The 22270-nt window shown below is 40.8% G+C and overlaps 1 protein-coding gene across 2 annotated transcripts in view; it reads left to right on the top strand.

Annotated features, from left to right (window-relative positions):
- Nucleotides 1-22270, top strand: part of C8H1orf21 (chromosome 8 C1orf21 homolog) — a 118212-nt gene that overhangs the window by 46830 nt on the left and 49112 nt on the right. For both annotated transcript variants that reach the window (XM_074597159.1, XM_074597160.1), the window contains one exon: nt 1976-2181. In XM_074597159.1, the coding sequence (XP_074453260.1) occupies nt 2088-2181 (94 nt within the window). In that variant the 5' untranslated portion in view covers nt 1976-2087. The remainder of the gene's footprint in view (nt 1-1975; nt 2182-22270) is intronic.

Below are 22270 nucleotides of genomic sequence, written 5' to 3'. Positions count from 1 at the left end.
AATATAGTTTACAAAAAATGAGTGTATGGGTATTTACGGTGCATGGCAGTGTAATTAGGATGGCCTGCTTTGGACACTGACTGCTTGGATGTGCACGGAGGAATCTGGAGAGCGATTTGTTTCTCAGCAGGGCTATAGCTTTGTTTATACATCTGACAAGCAGATGGATTGAAACGGTTTGAAGAATAGCCTTGGTGATTGCTTGAGGACGCAGAAAGCTTCCCTCGCTTAATACTGACTTTTGCTACAAAACCTAGGTTTTCTTAAAAAAAGCAAATGAATTTATGTAACCATATAGGGTTAAAAAAATATTTCAAGGGGGATCTTCTCGCTCCCTGCCACTAACAGTGTGAATGCCTGGTTTCAATTCCTGCATTTTCGGATGGGTAGCTGGCCGTGGCTAAGGAAGAAGAGAAGGATGGGGTGATTTGAAATTTATGCTCAAGTGTGTGTATATAGGAGGAAGGAAAAAAGGAGAAATTATGTTGGGAATATACTGAATATAAAGAAAAATGTGCGTACAGGTGTGAGAGAGAGGGTTGGCTGCTTAGAACAGGCATTGCGCATATACACATTGTATGCTTTGAGCAGAATGTGCTCATTTAGTGGAGAAGAGCATTTCTCTGTGCAGAGCAAGATGGAAGGTGGAAGTTGGTCTGTGAGTAGATGTGAGAGGTGGTGTTGCATCCAGAGTCCTTCCCCTTGCATGGTAAAAGCTGCCTGTCAGGGGACCTGTGGCTGCATTGCCAGAAGCAGAAACGCTCTTGGCCCGGCTGGCCGCATCCTCGTTTCTGTGACTTTGGGGATGAGCAGGGAAATCCCTCCGAGGGCAGCTGCAGAGCCACATAATGGTGTCCTGATGTGTCACAGTGCTGCCTGGGCAGGGGCAGGCATGCTGTTCGTCCTGAGCACACAGGGAAATAAAACCCCAAAGACTTTATTTGGGGTTATACATTTCTGATGGGATGAATGCTGCTATATCCTAGGTAAGCGCGCCCATCTACTGTTACAGATAAAGTTCTTGTAGTCAGCATGGAGTAAGATGAGCCACATCCTTTTAAGTAAATACGCAGAAGTAATGAGTTAAGAAATTGTGTGTATGGTCTTCTGCTACAGCTGAACTAAACAACTCAGCAAAAAGGGGTGGTTCTCATTTTCCTCTAGGTCTTTCTCTGCTTCCCAAAGGTTTGGCTGGTGGAAAGGCAAGCCAGGTCATCTCATCCAACTTTGAAGTTGGTTTTGTTTGAGTGTGGAATGATGTGGTCATTAAACAGTTCGTGGTTTTAACTATTTTTTTAAAAATATAAAATATTGTAGCTACAAATTAGCTTTTTCTTCCCCCTTTTGTTTTATGTGACATCTGAATTGTTCAGGGAGTGTTATTCCATCTTAAAATGGGGATAGTTGCCTTTTTGAGCAGTGGCGGTTTTATGGATCCAGTAGAGTAATGATCACGTAGAAAAAAATATAATACAGCTGGATATCAGCTTTCACATCTATTAACAGAAGATCTTTAATTGATTACGGGGGGTATTTTGTCTGAACAGTTGCAATTAGCAGCTCTTAATGACTAAAACACTTTGTAAGAAGTCTGACTTGATGGGTAGATTGGAGAAAGGAACAGAAGTAGATACTGCTGGATTCTTATCTTCTTTCCAAAAAACCCCTGTGTTCTGTGGGAACAGTTGGGTGGGTGGGAAACATATCCATGTGAGTGTTGCTTTCTTCAAGCCACGGATTTAAGAATAGGGCTGGAGGAGACTTTGAGTTCCTGTCCCAGGGCAGGATTGGTCTACCTGTATCATGATCTACCTATATCAGATGTTTATTGAATATGGTTTTAACAGCCTAAGGTGATGGAGACAGCCTGTGCTCTTGTACTTCTCTTCACAAACCCTATTATTTATCTTCTTGAAGCTCTAAATTTAGAGGTTACCTTTTGTCAATATTTTTCTCTCTCTTTTGCCATCTTTAGGTGAAAGCGTCTTGACAGCCAGGAGGGAAGGTGGATTATTTTTCAAACAATGAGCGTGCGTCTCTAGACATGATCTGTGGTTCGGTCCAGCTGGAGCTGTCTGAATGAAGCTATGGGCTGTGCCTCCGCCAAGCATGTTTCTACTGTTCAAAACGAAGAGGAAACTCAGAAGGGGAAAAACTATCAGAACGGAGATGTGTTTGGTGGTAAGTGTTGCAGGATTTCATCTTTCTCCAACATCATGGAAAGTACGTTTGGAAGCCTTAACCTTTCACAAAACCAAAGGGAAATGCATGTTAAAATAAGTCATGATGATAGTGCAGTTGGCCCCTCCAAAGAACAGTACCATAACAGCTGAAACAGAGGTCAGAGTGCATTACCTTAGTGGAAAATTAACATTCTAAGTACTGCATTGTCTTTTAACTCCATGCATCCTTGAATAGTTCAAAATCAACGAGTTACACAACCCCCTCATATTTATATGCATGTCTCTGTTACATATTTGTCACTAGGTACCAAAATAATGGACTCATTTCCTCAAAATCTATTTAGTAAGAAAAATAATTCCTCAATACTGTTGTCCTGTAAAACAATAAAACATTAGTTCTGAAATCCTATAGCAATCATGGTTTGAAGGTACAATGAAACTAGAAATAACCTCTGAGGGATTCAGTGGTACTGGGAAGCTCTGAATGTGGGAGGAGAAATTCTGCTTCACTGTATGGGAAGACTGGCCTATGATCCAGATCTTGACAGACACACGTGTGCATCAGGAAAGGTGAGGTGAGATAGAATTCATAGTCAGCTTCATGATTATGTCGTTCCCATCCCCCCCCACCCCCTACTCTGTTAGTATATGCTAAGTGTTTTTTAGATAATGATCTAAATCATAATTCAGTTTTTAAAATGTTAGGAAATATCTGGAAGACAGTTCAGAAATGAAATTTCTGGATCTGCTCAGATATCTATCTGAAAGTTAAGTTAGCTGTGAAGTATAACTTGGCTAACTTGGTACTGTTATTCTTAAAATAGGTGCACTGCTACCGAGTATGCCAAACTTCTCTTCTCTGGTGGTTTTCGTAGCAGTTGTTTGTGTAGTAGTGGGGGTGACACATCTAGCAGAAAAAGTATCTCCCTTTACTTCAAAATGATATTTCCCTTTTTCTGCCTTGCTGAGGACTAGCTTACTTTCATAGTGGATCCCAAAGTTAGAATACCTAGAGGCGAAATCTGAAGAGAAAGTAGTTGTTCAGCAGACTTCAGGAGTAGATGAGGGGTGGTTTTCCTGTGTGTGTTCCTTCCCTAACCCGAGAGATGCTGGGTTTGGAATTGTGAGTTCAGTCTATTTAAAACAGGCTTTAAGTGCTTTCATGAACAAAAAGCTCTATTAGTTTCTCAAAGGAATTTGAGTTTATATTTTAGCTGGTATTTAGTGAGGGCGCAATTTTGGCAATGTGTGTGCCTCAGCATTTTGTTGTTTGTGGTTTTTTTGTTTGTTTTTTTTTTTAACTGCGTGCTGTGGGCCAAAGATCATAACTTTAATGACAAGAAGCCTAAAGTAACTTCGGCAGGCAGAGGATCAAGACGACCAAAGGTACTTTAAAGGGCTTCCACTTTATAGAGCTGGACTGTTGTCAACGGTATCATTTAGCTATTATAGGATCCATTTGGGGGCTGTTAATCCTATCGATGTCAGAAATACTACCTGTTGTTACTCATTTTCTGGCACATACTTTAGTTTAGGTACACAGTTTGTTCTTGCTAAAGATCCAGTTCCACGACTGATCCTTTTTTACCAAAGAGTTGGAGTCTGTGACTTGACTTGTTGAATGGTAGCCAAAATGAGCACAGAAGACACATTTTTCCCTTGCTGCTGAGGGACAGTCTCTAGATCAGGAACTGGGTGTATGAAAAGGATGAGATGGAGTGTATCTGGCTTTACTGCTGTCCTTTTGGGACCCATAAATGATCAACAGGATGCTTAGATGCGTAGAAGCAGGAAGCCACGTGCTTAGTGCCTTGCATAGTTCCTGAACACAATTTTTTAATATAAAAAAGAGAGGCAAAAAAAATTACACCTTAGCATCATATTTATTGTCTTTAATAATCTCCTGGACTTGTCAATGTCTAGAGCTCTTTCATAGGAGCCTGAATAGTATTCCTGCTCCTCGTCCTTCCATATTGGAAATTGTAGTGGCAATTGCATTGTTTGTTAAGAGTTAGGTCTGAAAGCTCAGAGTATTCTGCCCACTTCCATTTTCTATTAAACTTTCATGTCGTTAGTCCCAAATTAATTCTGTGTAACACATTCTGCAGAGTTATTCCTTAAGTCATGAAGGAGGAAGTCAGTGCTGTATCAGAGGGTGTCGTTATCAGCTCCCTGCAAGGAGAGGGTGTAGTCACGCTAGGTTTGAACAGAGGATATCAGCTAAGATGATAAATCTTAGCCGAATAAGTTCCCAGAGACAGAGGAGGATCCACAGAGTCAACACAGGTTAAAGAGCACTGCAGCAATTCCATCATGCGTTTGCCTGTCCAGTTCCAGGTGCCAAGAGCTGCTGACTGTTTCCTTCCTTATTTCTGGGAAGGGACAGAAATGTCTCATGCAGCCAGTGGCCAGAGTATCTCTGCAGCCTGCAGGGACTGAAAATGAACTGCAGAATGACTAGGCAGAGCAAGATCAAGGTGAGTGGCAGGGAAATCAGATGGTTCATGAGGACCAAGAACGTAATGGAAAGGGCCCTAGAAGCAGTCTATAAGAGAAGTACTACTTTCCTTGGTGGGGTTGGTTGAAGCCAAGCCCATTGACTATTTGAGAGATCATCGCTTTTTTTTTTTTTTTTTTTACTTTTAAAAGTCACTGCAGGTTAAGATTGTACTCCAGTGCCTTATTTCCTCCCCAGCTTTTAACCTTTTCTTCAATTGAACAGACACATTGAGCCAGGTATTCACCGTAAATTTGAAACTCCAGTGTTTAAGACTGAAAAACCCACCATAAAAGCCCATGAATTCTGTAAGAACAAATTCTGGTTAACTAAAAACAAAACATAAAAATTTCCATCTTATCCCAAACTGTAGAAGGCATGCTGCCTTTTGCTGTAATATATATTTAAATAATTGAGTTAGTAGGCCTATCAAAGGAGATGTTCTAGAGAAGATTGAATATAATACGATTATTATGTCTTGTTGGTCTCTAATGACTTTAAAGTCCCTCTAATAAGGATAGTAATAATAAATCTTCATTTATTCATCATTCCACTTCAAAGCTGATTTCCAGGGCAATACATAAGAACTATAATAATGTAAATACCAATGAAGAACAAAATGCCATGATAGAGCCTTGAGGGTTGTTGATTTCAGTGTATGTTTTAATAACGTAGCATCTCTTGTATGCTGATTTTACTTGTGCCTTCTTAAAAAATCATGGCATGTTCATTTGGGGACGAGGTTATTGACGTAATTTTTTGTGTAAGAAAATAACTGGTAATGTGATTTGTTGTGGGGGAAAAAAACCCACTTTTAAAATCTGTTTATTAATCTGAGAGGCTAATCCAGATGTTTATATGGAGCTCTTGAGTGCTTTGCGAAAGTGAGAGTAAACATGGCAGGTAAGAATCTTCTGGCAAATTGGGTATATCCATGCTGCAATTGCCGGATGGGATTTTTGTTATTCACTGCAGCTCCAATTGCTAAACCAGTCTAAATAAAGCTGAGTGCAGAGCACAATAGTTTGTAAACCAATTTGTCTCAGAGCAGCTGGAAGAATGCTAGAAAAGGAAATCTTTAGCATCGAGGTATTGTAATGAGATTGGAAACCTGACTGATGCACATAGTATCTGATTGCTCCACAAGCTGTAGCATATTCATCTTCACCACTTCACAAAGACCCACCTTTGTTTTAGAGATGGACAGCATGGAGCGGATGTGTGAGGACCTGATATCACATCACTTGCAGACGTGCCTGCCCTTATCTCTGCTCTGCTCTTCCTCACTTGTTTTTTTTTTTCAACAGTTTTCTCCTGTGTTCATACTTTTCCGCAAATCTTTTGAAGTTACCATAGTTCAAAATGCAAGCAGGAAAGTTAGAGTATTTAATTATGGCGAGTATTGACCTGTCCTGCATGGTGGCAGTCAATCTGCGGTGTCGGGAAAGCAACAACCAGTCTCACAGGGAGGACTCCTTTTTCTCACCAAATCGAAGAGTTCAGCTCAGCCACCCAAAACAAATACACCACTCTGTAGTGTCTGTAGCTGAACTGGAAGGAAGATAGCTTTACTTGGCTTCTTGTCCACCAATACTGCCATTTGAAACACAAAATCTTTAGCAACTTGTCATGTGTTTTCTCATGTTGGTGTTTTCTTTCTTCTTATGCATTTTATGGGTTTGTCTCACTTCTGGTAATCCCTGCCTTCTGACAGTCAACTATCTCCTTCCTTGTGTCTGCTGTGTCTCATCCATGTGGGTATCTCAGTCTGTTGCCCATGACAGCAGAGTGCTGACTTATTTTGATCTATGCCGTGTGCATTTGAAGTAAGTGCCAAAAGATGCTAAAATAATTGAAACTTTTAAAACGTGCACAATCTATAGAGGAAGAGAACAGCAGGGGAATTTGTGGCTGTGACTTACCTTTCCTAAATATGCATCGTCATCTCCAAAAATACTGTGCCCAAAGCTTTGTAGAGATTAGTTTGTTTTGAAGGCTCTTGCCTTAATAGGCAGGCCTAGAACTATCATCTTATTTAAAACTTTGGTCTCGGGTTGTTGCTCAGGACACTTCAAAATACTTATGGGCCTGGCAGGACTGTTCAGATGTCCTTAATTAATATGAAATAACTTCCTAAACCTGCATTGTTCCCATGCACAAAAACTTGCAGATCATCTTCTGGCCATTTGAAGTTCTGAAATTGGGAAGTTCTCAGGTAAAATTCAAAGTGGGAAAAATATATTAGAAGCCTTTTCAGTGAATAACACCTTCCTGTTACCTCTACTTTTCCCTCAACTGTCAGAAAAAAAACATTAAAACTTAGAACAAGAAATTCTTCTGAAAGACAGCATGGTCACCCTCACTGAACGGAAACTCTCTGGAAACCTGTAGCATAAGGAATAGAACTTCTGTCATGTTGACGATGAACACGTGCCATGATCAGGCGGCCTTGCTGCACTAGGCTTCCCACAGACACACAGCTCACTTTGCCTGACAGCGTTTATTTTATTGACTCTGTTGGTCAGCTGGTTAGCGCTCAAACAGTAATTGCTCCAGCTCATTTGACTGTCCTGACATGCTTCTGCAATGTCAGATCTTACTCATTTTAGGGACAGCAGTGATTATGCATAAGGGGAGCAGCACCATGCAGTGTCCTAATACCATACTGGATATTTTGAGACAACAGCCTTTTTTAAAGACATTTTCAAACATGAACAAACAGCTCTGGTACGACTGCAGGCACTCGTTCCATGCAGTGCTTAATCTGAACTCCATGGAAGTGAGTGACACATAGGCACCCACTCTCTGAAAACCTGGTCTCAGGGCTGCAAAATTTTAAATATCACAGTGAGTTTCGAAGAAGGATTTTTTTTCTTTGCTTAAATTCACGTTCCAGCTGAGATCCTGACAGGGTAGCTTTCACGTTCTTTGTGATTTCAGCAGCTTGTGCTATAAAGTAGATCTTGCTTCAGGGCTTGAAAGCTAAAGAAAAGCAGGTGAGTGCATTGCAAGGTAGGGTTGAAGTGCATGAGCCCCTTCCAGAATTATACTGGACTCTGTTTTCCCTCACTTTTTTTTTTATTCAGTTGAAATGATATTTTTTTTCGGTTCAACATCTTTTGTTTTTATGCACTCTGTTCTAACACAATTTGGTGATAGCCTGCTTCGCATCTAAGTAAACATGGGTCAGTCCTAAACACATGTTTCAGGAAGTAAGAGAAAAGAATAGATCGAAAAACCACTTTGTGTTATGTTCATGTGGGAAGTGTAATAAAATTGCATTTGTTATCTAGGTTTATGATGTATTTGTGTAACTCTGAAAACACCCCTGGTAAGTCAATAATTTACCATTTTATTCCCATAAAGGAGCAACAGGGTTTTTTTTAAAAAAAAAAAAAAAAAAAAAAAAAAAACCCACAAAAAACCACAACCAAAAAAAAAAACAATAAAAAAACCCAACCAAACAAAAAAAACAAACCCAAAACAAACCCTCAGGTTTTGTCTAGTCATGTATTTGTGATCAGTGTGTGCAAAGGAAGTGTTTTCCACAGGAATTAAAACTCTGTATTTTCACCTTTTGTGAACAGAAGTGGCTCATCTTTAAAGCTCTCTTGGAGAAGGTGCTGCTTTTGCAGTATGAGCAAGAAGCTGTTCTGGGCTCTGGGTTTGCCCAGAGATCAGTACCAAAACAAGCTCTTCATCCCGCTCCAGCAAGTAAATACATAGACAGATGTATAAAGAATATAAAAAGAGCCTTTTGTAGAAGGTTTAACAGCTCAGCATCTCTCCTGTATACATTATGATGAATAACTTCTGTTTTAGTAGCACTTCGGACTCTATCAGGACTGGGCATGACCGAGCTAGCAATTGTCTGAACGTGGATAAAACATGTCATACTTCCCTGTTGCTATCTTCATATCTCATGCAGCAGTTGCCAGCTCTTTCACGCCATTGACCTTAAAGCTATAGAAGCTTTTTGTTCATTTTAAGTCAAAGTACAGAGAAAGCAAAAGAAAACACTGACCCTCGGAAGCTGATCCCATCCACCACTGTTGAGAAAGCCCGTGCTAGGGAGCAGACTGACTGAGCAGATGCACAGAAACAAATAGCGTGTTTTTAAGTGCTGGAGGAGTGTTCTTAGTCATTGGCAGGGTGAGGTTTTGTATTGCTGTGCCCTCAGCCGCGTTGCAGCGCTGCTTTGGGGAGGCACTGCATTTATATCAATCCAGCGCCTGATTTACCAGATAAAGCCTTCCTGTTCTTAATCATGACTTCTCCTGGCAGGAGGCAAAAAACGAGCAATAAAGAAAAATGGTGCTTATATGGAGTTTTGTCTCCTGTTATTTCAGTTCTTTCCTTCGGAAAAAAATCAGAAAGACCCTAAATGAGATTGCTTTCACAAATGGATAGTAGATCTCTGCCATATAAATGTTGATTTTTTCCTACCTGTAAGCAGAGAACAATTGACTAAATTTAACAAAACAAATTCTTATTTTTGTTGCTGATTTTTGAGATTATTGTATCAGATGACTGAGTTGATGTAGTAGTGTATGGCCCTTAGTTTAAAAAAATAATCCCTGCAGTATAGACCATGTTTGCTATCTAGCCAGAAGATACTAAGTATCCTTCCTCTTTGCAGCCCTTTAAGCTTAGTATATGGTTTGACATCAAGCATTTAACTTAAGCATTTAACTTAGCTTTGGAATGGTTGAAAATGTGTGTGGATAATTTTGCAATAGGAAAACTGAAAAAAGAGGGGGTGACTCCTACTTTATTTTTTGTGAAAACATAATTTTCTAAATTTTTCTCTTGCACAGGAGTGACTTTGAAATTGCTTGACACCTTAAGAAGAGTTGGACTTAAAGCAGCGTGTCCATAAATTAACTAGATAGCCTTCAGAGTCTATAGTTACCTTCTTCTGGCAGTTAATTTTCTTGCAATGTTTACAACCCCTTGTTGTGGTGTTTGATGAGGGAATTATTCTGCCATGTCATTCTACTTAGTGTAAATGCACCTTCTCTGGTACAGCCACTGGTGCAGTCTGGGTTTCAGTCTGCAGTTTCTGGTGTCTCCTGGGTTTGGCGCAATACGCACACCAGCCGGCTCAGCACCGTTAGTGGGGATTTCGAGTATAAAGAGAGAAGGTGAACCAAGGTGGAGAAACTGTTGTTATCCCCATTTTGGAGGGAGAAATTAATCGGGTTGTAGCTTCTGAGTTTACTGTAAGCTTTTGCCTTTCGCAATCTGCCTGTGGGTGTTGCAGCACACAAAGGAGAGGTACCAGAGCATGGGGGGCTCTGAGGGCACCTCCGAGTCTCTGCAAGCAGGTGATAAGCAGAGAGAGTTAATGTAGTTTTATTCTTGGGAATGACCCTTTCCACAAGCTGTTTAGTTCCGTGAAGAGTATAGTCAAAGTTGAATACAACTGAAGTGCATTGGGTATGCATTTCAAAATTGCATTAGTGTACTATAAATAGGGGCATCCATCCGCCTTGGGTATTTGCTAGAAAGAAGCCAGGATGTGTTTTCTGGCAGCCTTGGTGCTGGAAGAAATCCATTTATTTTATGGTACAGACAAGCTTATTTTTTCACTTGATCTTTTAAAGACAGAATCCTTGGCATTCATTGCCCACCTGTAGGTGCAAACAAAGGAAAATAATGGTAAAAATGCCATGTCCTTTCAATTACTGCAATGTTCCTTTTGTCATCTTCCAAGTGTTATATTACTTGGCCACAAAGTTTAAAAAAAAACAAACAAAAAAACCCCAACCAACCAAAAAAAAAACCAAAGCCAAAACCAACAAAAAACCCAAAGACTGAAATTTGTCCAGGAAAACCTCCATCTGAGGGATAATTCCCCAGGTAAGCCTTGTGAAGCTGCATGAGTGTGTATTCATTTCAGCAACACAAGGCTGTAATTTGGTAGTAGGAGTATCTACTGGTAGAAATGCCTATTAAAGACAAGGAAAAGATACCTGCCCAGTAAGTATTTGTGTACCCTTGCATACACAGCCAAAAATGCCATTACAGGTTAGTTGCTGGGAAACTTTGGTTTTTAAAAAGCTGCCAAAATGCTTCATTGCCCTGTGTGCTCAGACTGCAGCGAAACATCTGTTTGCTAACATAGAAGGCATTTTTCCTTTAGGTACTTCTCCAAAATACTCAGACGTTGTGAGTATTTTAAATAAAGCCTATCACTCAGTGGTCACATGTTGTCTTGGTCCAAGGCCAAAGAGTTACAGTGTTCTGTCTTCAGCTTGCACCAAAAAAAAAAAAAAGAAAAAAAACCAGAAAATTTGGAAAAGTTAAGATTGCTGCTTCATGGGCTTATAAAAAACAAAGCCTGGGTTCTGCTGTGTGGGTGTAATTGTGCCCTGCCACACGCCTTTTCTTCTTATCTGTATGAGGGGGTGCTCTGGCAAAAAGCATCACGTTTAGGGTGCTCTTAAATTATATATTTTCTTTCCGCTCTTGTAGTGGGAGTGCTGCAAGGGGCTGTTCAGGCGACAGAGGTGCAAAGCACTTCATGTTCTGCAACACTGGGAAACAGCATGAAGTCACCTTTGTTTCAGGATTTAGGCTTTCAGGAATGGTCTCGGCCTATTCAAAGGGGAAGAAGGGGGCATAGGTGTACTTCATGGAAGTCTCCTAAATAGTATTAATGATTATATGTATTAAAATTACATACGTTTTACCTCCTGTATTTTGTCATCAAGTATATATTAAATTTCTAACTGTAGGAACTGGGTGCATCTTAAGATCTTTGTGGGCTGAAAGTGTGCATCTCATGTAAGTGCTCTAAGCACAAATTCCTTATTTTGATTTTTTTCTTTAAGCTATTGTTAAAAACTGCCTTTTCTTACCTATAGGTATTTTGCTTTCTTTGAAGAAGTGTTGCCCAAAAGGGAGGAGACGTGGAAAACCACTAGTTTTTTTTAATTTTATTTTCTTTTCCACCTAGTCATCTTTACACTTCCAGCGGATCCTAAATATTCGTGTTCATGTATTATTTGCGCAAAGTGGCTTCCATGCGGTTGTAAGGCAGCAGGGACAGAATGGGGACAAGTACTTCTAGTCACATGGAGAGGTTATGTTCGGGATGACAGTAGGAACAAGGGAGGAGATCGTCAATGGTACGAGACGGCACGGAAGAGCACCGACTACATGCTGCAGAGGATTGGGAGTTAATTTGTGGCTTGGCATACAAATGCCAAATGGCTTGGTGAGATGGAGATGTCAAACCAGACATCTCCTGTGTCTGGATGGGGTTTAGGACCAGGCAGCCCCTCGCTGCCGGGTGTCACACCGATTCCAGGAATTTCATAGGGTGTTCCCATCGTTACCGTTGATGGCTTGAACTATATACCTCTGTAGGAGCCATGTGGGTGGTAGGTGTTTGCTTTCGGGGCTTTAGATAAAGCTTTTGCAACATGGATGCTGCTGGGGGAACAAATTAACTCTGAACATGGTAACCAGAGTAAAATGGTAATCTTTCCGATAGGTTAATATAGGCTCTTTGGTTGGCCTGCAAATAAAGTAATGTAATTAACTTTTGTATCTTTTGCATCTGGAAACGTGTGCTGTATTTTATAAATTAAGTTTTCATTAGTCGCCCCTCCTCTCTTGATTTACGGAAATACTAGCAATGAAGAGACATTTGTGCTGGCCATGAATCTCCAGTAGGTTACTGTTCCTGAATAATTATTCTGTCCCTTTCATAATGCAATTAATAAAAATGAAATAGCTGTTGATGTACAAATATTCTTTGAGGTGTATGAGCAGTGAAAATTTGATAGACTAATATTAACGGAAGAAAGCTACTATGCCAGAAAGGATGTGAAAATCCATTTCAAGTCATAAGTTGCGGGGCAACAATCTCATTTAATAGTTGACTGACTGAGAATGGCATTACTTGTTAAGTAAAGAGGAGTCGGCTTTTTTGTTGACAAGGATACTGAAGACACCTCGTCATGTATTTGCAATAATAGGAAATGTGTAATTTTGGGGGTGTGGAGTGGTAATGACTCGTTTTTCCAGGGAACACTAGAGCAATTGGTCAATACGTTAGTGGGGCTGTAAGGAGCAGCACCTCCATTGTTGTTCAAGGGATGCTCACAATAATGGTCAAATTCTCTTATTTTTTTTCTTTTTGGTCCATTTATTTTTTTTTTCTGGAATCTGAATAGTCCCTGACAGGTTCTGTGCTAAAATGATGGATCTTTTGCAATGGAGTACGTAAACAGGTGCAAGCTGGGGGAGAGTCAGCAGATACTGGGAGTTTTGTTAATGATGTTGAAAAATCTGAAAAGAATTAAATATTTAGTGCTTAGTGGTGGGTTTTGTTTTTTTCTTTCTTTCTAAGGTAGAATTTTAAAAAAGGAGCAGTAAAAAGAAGTTGAAGTAGCCTTTCCGACCTGGCTGTAGTGTGCTATCTAGAGTGGCTCAAGGGGCAATTTTTGGGTTGGTATCATGGTAGCTTCCAGGGTGCGGCATGGAGAGGCAAGAGGATGCCACCCGCCTCTCCTCCACAGCTGAGGAGGTCCTACCACCACTGCCTGCAAGCTTGCTAGGTTTTTGCCACTTCGTTGGATTGTAGGAGAAGTTTTAGCCCTTCTTGTGTTGCAGTCAGTTACATTTGCAGGTTTGCTCCCCAGCCATTCCTCTTCTCTTTTGTCTCTCTCTCCCACAACAAAAAGGTCTATGCCATGAAGCCAATTTTTAAAGCTTGGGTTTTGCAGTTCCTGAGCAGCACAGAGTGTTTTCTTCAGGGCAGTCTCGCACAATTTTGTTTAAAAATAAATTTGTGGTGTTTTTAAATTTAGCAAGTAATTGGAAATGCTGAACTTCCAACTCCTTGGAGCTGCTGCAAGGTTGTTGCAGGGTCGGTCCTGAGCTGCTCCCCTGGTGTGGGGATGCTGGGGCCAGGATGGGGCTACTTCCATCCCAAAACCTACCTGGTGGTTTCATATGAACAGCAGTATTTTCAAGGCACAGACCCTTTGTTTTCCTCCTGTCTGTTGCTTTAATTAATCTCTCTGCTGCTTGTTTCCTCTCCTGCTTTCATTTCTCAATTTGATCTCTTTAGTGGGCTAGATAATTGTGTTTACTGAGTATCCTTCCTGCCGAGCACCATGGCTGTAATCTCCTCCACCTGAGAAATGGTTTCCTTTGAACAACCTGGTGTCTGGCTCAAAGTTACTTGTTAATTAAATGGAAAAAAAAAAAAAGGAAAAAGAAAAAAGTAAGTGTGTGTGTATATGTATATATACACACATATATGAGTTATATAGTTTTGGAAGCAAAAATATGGGTAGGTGCAAGACAGTTATCTGAGTGCACACCATCAGCGCTCCTTTTTGGCTTCTTAATTACAGACGAGTGCACAAAAGTCTTTTTTATTTTATGATCATGTGGCAGTTTTTTGAATGCCATCTTATATATGGAGTTTCCTCAGATCTTAAATACAAATGGGAGTTTAAAATATCTGGAGATTGTGTAATTGAAGACAGTACCAGGTGGAAATTGTGTCTTTAGCAATAACTGGATTTTGGGATATTGAGGTATTTTTAAGAGGCTTTCTGAGGTAATGCAATGAGCTTGTGGTACATTTACCCATGCTTGAGCCAGCTGCTAGCAGCAGGTATCTGACCAGAGGGATTCGTTGGTGGAGTTGGCCAGAGGGTCCCTGACCTTCTTGTCAGGGAGCCATGATGGAGCAGAGCAGCAGCAGAGCATTGTCTTCCTTCACGGGTTCCAGGGAGGCTTCGCATTTCTGATCCTCCCTCTACCACTGCATGCACATGCCCGAGCCCCTTCTCCCTAAGGATTCTAAGGATTGTTTTTCAGGTCATTTTGAGTACTCGCTGTCTTCTGCTTGTTCATGCATTTTCCCATACTTCTCTTCCTGTAAAGAGAATTAACCCTGAGGAGCACGGAGGAAGTCTGAGCTAGAGCAGGAAAAGCTTTAGGTCACACCGTGGCCAGTGAACTGTCCTCTCCCCTTAGTCTGTAGACCTGGGGGTGGAAGACCTGCATGCAAGGAAGCCACTTGTGCAAACTGTGGTGAGTTGTCTTCCCCCGCCCCCCCCCATGATGTTAATAACAAGATTGCATACGAAGCAGAAATCTTCATGGAAATGTCACTTCCCACAAAACAACTCTATTGGTTGCACACCAATATGTATGTATTCTTTTCCCCTGCCAAAGTACTCCTCTGACCTACCTACCACAAAGGTAGACCTAGCAGGTACACTGCAGTGGGCCTCTGCCCCTGGTGCAAGGTTAGTTAACATGATCCTTTATACATAATGTTACAGAAAATTATACATACAACCATAGTTTTCACAGTACTTAGACTGTATGATAGTCCAAACGTAGAGTAGCCTTAGGAACTTTTTGGCCAAGAAGACACCAAGCGGTAGAAGAAACCAAGTAATGACTTCCTTGATTCAGCTACTCGTGTCCTGCGAGTTGTGTACCAAATTCAAAAATTAAACCTATAGAAACAAGGGAGCTAAATCACTGCTTCAGCGTCATCTGCCACTACATTAGATCAGGGGAAAAAATCAGAAAATCCAAGACACATAAGCTAAGGCATGTGATGAGCAGTCATCGCAGGCATTGGAACGGTGCCTTGTCCCTCAGGCAGAAGTCAGGCTGGACCTTTTGTGTGAGAGGACAGAGATACCCAAAGGATCAAGAGCTGCAAGCAGTTTGCAGCACTGGAAATGCCTGACAGCATTTATGAAGGATGGGTTAATATGGCAATATGAAACTTTATGAAATGTGCTTCTGCAGCAACAAAGATCAAGATGACATCTATTAAAGTTAGTAGAGCTGTGCTCCTGTCAAATCTGTCGGTCTCTGAGGAGTGCTGTTGAAAGCTGCCATGATTTGGGCCTGGAAAGGGGTAGCCTGGTATTGCAGAAGGGAATTTGCTAAATTTTTCCAGTTTAGTTTCAAGTAGGTATCGCCCTTGAGGGAGTTAATGCTTTCATAAAGCACTGGGTGTGACCTGGGGCTGTAGTAGGAACCGCTCAACCGCTTAGAAAAGAGCTACCCTTATCTTGCCTAGCTTTAGGGCAAATGCCCTTCCAACACTGCAGAAGTCCTCCACGTAGAGTCTGGGGTTTGTTATATTGAATGTCTCGGTCTCCCTTTTTCCCCTGAAACCCCAACCCTAACAGTCACATCTGCCTTGTGCAGAAGCAGTAGTTAGCGTTCCTAGTTAACATGTGCTAGGCTTGTGTCGGAACAATAAAAAATACTTGAGGGTGATCTTTACAGATGCACAGCAATCTCTGTAGTACGTTCAGATTTTTAAACAGTTTTTCTGTCGGATGATTTCTATTTTGTTAGCAGAATTGCTGTGTTGTTTGTGCACCTACACTCGGCTTAATATCTGGTGGTGTCCACTGCCTCAGCTTCCAGCAGGGGCTGTATTTTAGATCGGGTTAAGGTAGAGGCAACTTCATTTGTCAAGTCTGAATGAATGTTTTCAGATAGTCCTTTGAGAAAAATAGGTTGGCTTATTTCCTAAGATATTTTTTTCTATTTAGTTCATATTAGTAAAAACAATGTGATCACTAAGATCGAGAATTGCCTGGGAGCTGGTAACTCTGAGAGTTGACGACAGAGGAAGACGACAGGCTCCTCACCTAGTGCTGGTTGATCTCCAATGAAATTTCACTCTCAGCCCACATCCACATGGATCAGAAATCCACCCCCGCAGCTGTGAATCTCAACAATTAAGTCAGAATCAAAATAACCTTGTTGAATGAAAACAACCATGTAGATGCTGCTTTCTTAGAGTGCTTGAAGCTGGAGCTAAGAAGATAACTTAGATACCCTCCATTACCTGTAGTTATTTCGAGAAACATTGATGTATAGGATTTTTGCAACTTCTTTCTCTAACTGTGGACGTTTTTTTGGATATTTGTCATTGCTTCTGCTGGTATCCAAGCAATTGATACCCACATATAGTAACACAGATGGAATAGTCTAAAGAGCTCATCTCATCCTTCTTGTGCTCCAGAACAGGATGGACTTCAACCTGCAGCACTCAAGACTGACGACTTTTTAAAGACTTCTGATGATGGAAACTACAACCACCCAAGCAATCTAATTCTATTCCTTGACTGTCCTTGCAGTTAATGATTTTTTTATTTTTTTTTTCTGATGTCTATCCTGGCTGTTTCTAGAGTTAAGCCCACCGCTGCTCATGTCCTACCAGTGTAGATGTGGAGCTCAGTGTACTGTAGATGATGTTTTGTGCTTAGCGTCTAAGTAGCTTGCCTGCTGTTATATGGTTCAGTTAAGTAGCATCAAAATCTCTTATGATTTTTAACAAATATTTTTAGAAAGAGCAATTCAGTCCTTTATCTAAATATAGCTTTTAGCTTTCAAGTCTTTGAGAGGGGAGAGTGCGTGAATCTTTGATCCTTGGCATTTCTCGTGATCACAGCACTAGGAGTAGTTTCTGCACCTGGCAGAAAAAAGTATGGTACCAAGAAATCTGTTAGACACAAAGCTTCCATTTTACAGAATAGACACGTGTTTTATTATGGATGAAGGATAAATCTTTGCATGTCCTTCAATACAAAGGCAAGAGATACTGAAGAACAAATTTGAAGCACAGGAAAATGAAGGTGTGGTTAGAAACTTTTCTTCTCAGTGGTGTGAGTGAAATACTACTTACCTCCTGTTTGATACTTGATACATCACTAAAAATAGAAAAGAGAGGCTCACTCATTGTCCCTGGCGACAGCAGAGCCAAATCTGTTCGTCCTTAGGTGTCTGGAATGGGAATGCAATGTAAATTAGCTTTTTTATTATTTTTTTTTTAGTACTTAATATTTAGCAAAAGATTTCTCCAAAAATCACACTGAGTCCAGATATATTTGAAGGAGTTATGCTTTTTTGTGGCGTTTGTTTGTTCCTTTTTAACCGAGGGAGAAATAGCATCATTACTGACGTTGCTGTGGTAATGGCACTTACAGCGATGTCTGGAAGTGCTGAAGAAATTTTCCTCATAGGGACAACCACAGTTGTTCCCCCCACACACAATTGTTTCAATATTATAAATTGATATGCTCATTTATCACTGAAATCGTTATTAATGAGTGCTGTTTTTCTTTGTCACATTGCCATGGCAACCGGGTGACATGTTTGAGTAGAATTATCTGTTTCCAGATGGAGATCTTCATTCATAAGATTTGCCTACTGAGAATTTTTGCAACATATTCAACTTAAAAATTCTTCCTCCATTGCCCTTCCAGAGTTTCATGCTAGAGACGTTAACCGCTTTCTGGTTTATATCCTGTGATGGATTTTGTGGTGGGTGTTATGCTCGACAATATTTCTGTCTTTTATTTGTGGTTCATTTCTGTTGTTTTTCTTTCAGTTTAATTGGGCTGCTTTTCTTCAACTCCGTATTTGCTGTGGCAATCCTATAAACCCAATCCTCACTCATTTGGGTCGTTGGAAGTCTTCTCTTTTTATATAATATAACACACAACAAAAGACAGTGCTTGATTTTTACTTCTACCCATGAAAGAAGCATGAAGATATATTTCTCTTTATATATGATATACCACGATCTAAGTGATAACATCCTAAGATTTTTATCGTATTCACTACGCAATTTTTGGTTTTGCATATGAAAGAGGCATAAAGATCTTTCACTTGTGTTTGGTTTTGATGTGAAACTGTATTTAGGAAAAAGAGAAAAGGTATTACTCTTTAGCAAGACAAAGCAAGGTAAATACGCATAGAACTTTGTATAATTCCCTTTATCCTGAGCTTATTTTATAGGTCTTGTTGACTGGCAGGCTTGATTGAGATCAAGTAGGACCTAATTAACATTTCAGGATTTCTCTGGGTTTGTTTCTAATCACTCAGACCAAAATATCTCAAAATGCTGTTTACTTCAGTAGAAATCAAAAGGTCAATTTAGCATCCTTTACTTCTTGAATTCCAGCTTCACTCTTACCTTATCAAGCAAAACCTGGTTAGCAGTTTTTGCAAATACCTGAAGGTGTTACCTTTGGGGAAGGCATCAAAGGCTCATTCCTCCAAACAGTCTTTAATCTAATTTTTGTATTCGTTTAAAGCCATTAATGACCATGCACCTTGTGACACACTTCAAGGTATGTCTGTTGCTTAAACATCCATTCTTTTGCATTTGCAGTGCTTTCATCCTGACAATAACTTTAGAACAAGAATAATCTCATAAATAGCTCAGAATTTATAGTTTCTGAACACCTCATCTTATATATATTTTAGCTATAGAAGATAACATTTATCTTCATCTAGTCAAAAAAGTCTATATGTAGTTGTGTCCTCCCAATAATAAAAAAAATAGTGCAAGACTTGTCTTCTCTAAATACTTATTTGAATTTAATTGCTATATTTAGTATGTTTGAAATCATGAATGTTGTCTTGTCTGTGAAGAGCAAGGTGTTGTGCATCAGACTCACTTCTCCGCTGCACCAACTAGCAGTGTCTTCCCTAGAGAAGCTGCTGGCCACCACCTTCTCCTTTGCACCCTTTGGTTACCCTTTTGCTTGACTACTTGTTTCAGTCAAGAGTCTTGGCTGGGAATGTGCTAAATATTGATTTCGTCCCATTGCTTTCAGGAATGGTTCTGCATTTCTCATGTCAGGTCTCTACTTGAACAGGCTTGTGACGGGCCCATAAAAATGAAGAAATTTTACAGCTTAGCTTGATCCAGGGGCAAAAAAATGGGAGTTCAACATGAATGTGAAGGGTGAAATTTGTGTCATTGAGTACCATAAATGGCAGAGGGAGACCTGTGAGCAAAATTCAGTGTTTCTCCTCAGGTAGCAGAAAGGTTGTAGGTATAAATATCAACATTTCAGCTATGATTCAGGTAGTTACTCGAATTTAAGCAGACTAGTTCAATGCTTACTGAAATTAGTTAGAGGTGGGTTTTTTCCTCAGTGCATTGGCTAGTTCAGAAAGTGGATATTTCCAGGTATGCCTTGTCGTACCTGGGAAGCTTTAGAGCTTGTAGTCAGCTGGATACTCCTTTTTCTTTCTGTGGCAGCATAATTACTTAGCTTCCCCCCCTGCCCTTTGAAAGTGGAATCATATCTATTTATACTTACCTCCAGCAAGTGACTACTCCATATGAGCTAATGTTGACAATGTATTGTATTTGTGCTCTCTATTTTAAGGAAAATATTTTGCCTGTGATAGGAAATTATGAGAGTGTATGAGTAATAATATTGTTTCAAACTTAACATTGCTGATCAGTTTTCTTCATCTCTGTATTTGATACAACAGTTATTCATGGCTTAGTCCTTTCTTCTGCTCCCGTTAACCAAATTAGGTTGATTGCTCGCTTTCCGCAGGTCAGTGCTGTATTTGCCTGTATTTGTCCGATACTGGTATGTGCTCCGCTTGCACAAAACACGTGTGTTTGATGGAGTTGCTAGCTGCTTGGCACTACTGTCTGTTAATCTTTTATTTAGGCACTGAAGGCAGAGTGTTGGCCAGTCAGCCTACTTCTTCCTTAATGTGCTTCATACCCAAGAGGTAGTCTCTTAGCCTTTCAAGCAGATCCTCAGCTTTAGATTGTGTCAAATTTACATTGCTTTTTGAAATACAAGTTGAGATTTCTCATGCTCAAACACATACCATATAATAGATCCATGACATTAATATTAATTTTGTAAGACAGTTTCTATTAAAAGAGTAACTCTAATAACATCTACAGAAGCAGGTGTCTTCTACTTTGACTTCCTGAATTTCTTTCATCTGTATTCTCCTAAGGAGATGGTGGATTTCTCTGAAGTAAGACTTTCTAGTTGGCATGGTGCATTCAACTTGTCCTGAAAATGTAATGAAAAATTACTGTTTTATTTTTGGAAACTTTCTTGCTGCTGCGTGTCTCAGGCGTGAATTGTCCAGGCATCTGCACTTCTTCTGCAGTTGGTAGGATGGAGGGAAGAGTAATGCCAACGGTGCTATGCTGTACAGATAATTGAACAGTACTGTATTCATAAGTAAGGTCCAGGGGAAAGCATATTTACTAACCCTGTTGTAAATATCTGAGGAAATTACAGGAGAAGGGCCCCCTTTAAGTACTGGAAGGGTGCTATAAGGTCTCCTGGGACCTTTCTCTTCCCCAGGTTGAACAACCCCAACTGTCTCAGCCTGTCCTCATAGGAGAGGTGCTCCAGCCTTCTGGTCATTTTTGTGGCCTCCTCTGGACCCTCTCCAACACGTCGATGTCTTTCCTTGTGCTGAGGGCTCCAGAGTTGGACGCAGGATGAAGGAGTTGAATACGCCATTAGCAATTTTGCTGATGATACCAGACTGGGAGGTACTGTTGACTCTTATGAGGGACAAGAGGCCTTCCAGAGGGATTGAGCTAGATTGGAGCATTGGGCTATGATTAATGGGATGAAATTTAATGAGTTTATATGCTGCATTCTGCACCTAGGATGGTAATGCTGGGCACAAGTATAAATTGGGAGAGGAGTGGCTGGAGATCAGCCCTGCAGAAAAGGGTCTGGAGGTGCTGGTCGACAGCAGGCTCAATAGGAGCCAGCAGTGGGCCCTGCTGAGTGCCCCCCCCCAAGAAGGCAAACCGCATCCTGGGGTGCATCAAACACAGCGTGACCAGCCCGTCAAGAGAGGGGATTATCCCAGTATGTTCAGCATTGGGCACTGGGTGCAGTTCTGGGCCCCACCATTTAAGAAGAATGTGAAGGTACTTGAATGCATCCAGAGGAGGGCAACAAAGCTGGTGACGGGGCTGGAAATCACGTCCTGTGAGGAGCAGCTGAGAACTTTGGCCGTGTCTAGTTTGGAGAAAACGAGGCTGAGAGGCAAGCTCATTGCTCTCTACAGCTTTCCAAGGAGGGCACGTGGAGAGGGAGGTGCTGAGCTCTTCTCCCTGGGATCAGTGATAAGACACCTGGGAATGGTTCAAAGCTGTGCCAGGGATGGTTTAGACTGGACATTAGGACGCATTATTTTACCCAGAGGGTGGTCAAACACTGGAACAGGCTTCCTGGTGAGATGGTCGATGCCCCAAGCCTGTCAGTGCTTAAGAGGCATTTGGACAATGCCCTTAGCAACATTTTTTAACTTCTGGTCAGCCCTGAAGTGATGAGGTAGTGGGACTAGATGACGGTTGTAGGTCCCTTCCAACTGAAATACTCTGTTCTGTTCATCCTGTAAAGGCAGCACAAATTTGTTAGTAATGCTGCAATAATTACAAGAGTGTTGTCATGATGGTGATGATGAATATTGGGAAGCCAGGTAGCAGCAAGTCCTCAGCTCAGATAGCTGAACCGTGATGCCCGGCAGCACTCTTACAATCAGTCAGAGAAGAAATACAGAATTAAGTTTCCAACAGAAACCTTCCTTTCCTGTCTTGCCTCCATCCTATCAAACTGTATCAAACATTCATATATAAATCTGATTATACTGCTAATCAATCTATTACTGCCCTGGTCCACTTGCTACAAGAGATGATGTCTGCCAAGGAAGCATCCCATACACGCAGTCTGCACGGGATGTTCTGCTGCGCGAGGCTGTGCCCAATGTCCGATCACAA

The sequence above is a fragment of the Larus michahellis genome, chromosome 8, assembly GCF_964199755.1.
Source record: "Larus michahellis chromosome 8, bLarMic1.1, whole genome shotgun sequence".
NCBI lineage: Eukaryota > Metazoa > Chordata > Aves > Charadriiformes > Laridae > Larus > Larus michahellis.
Note: the sequence above shows the minus strand (reverse complement) of the source record. Positions and strands in the feature narration are given on the sequence as shown.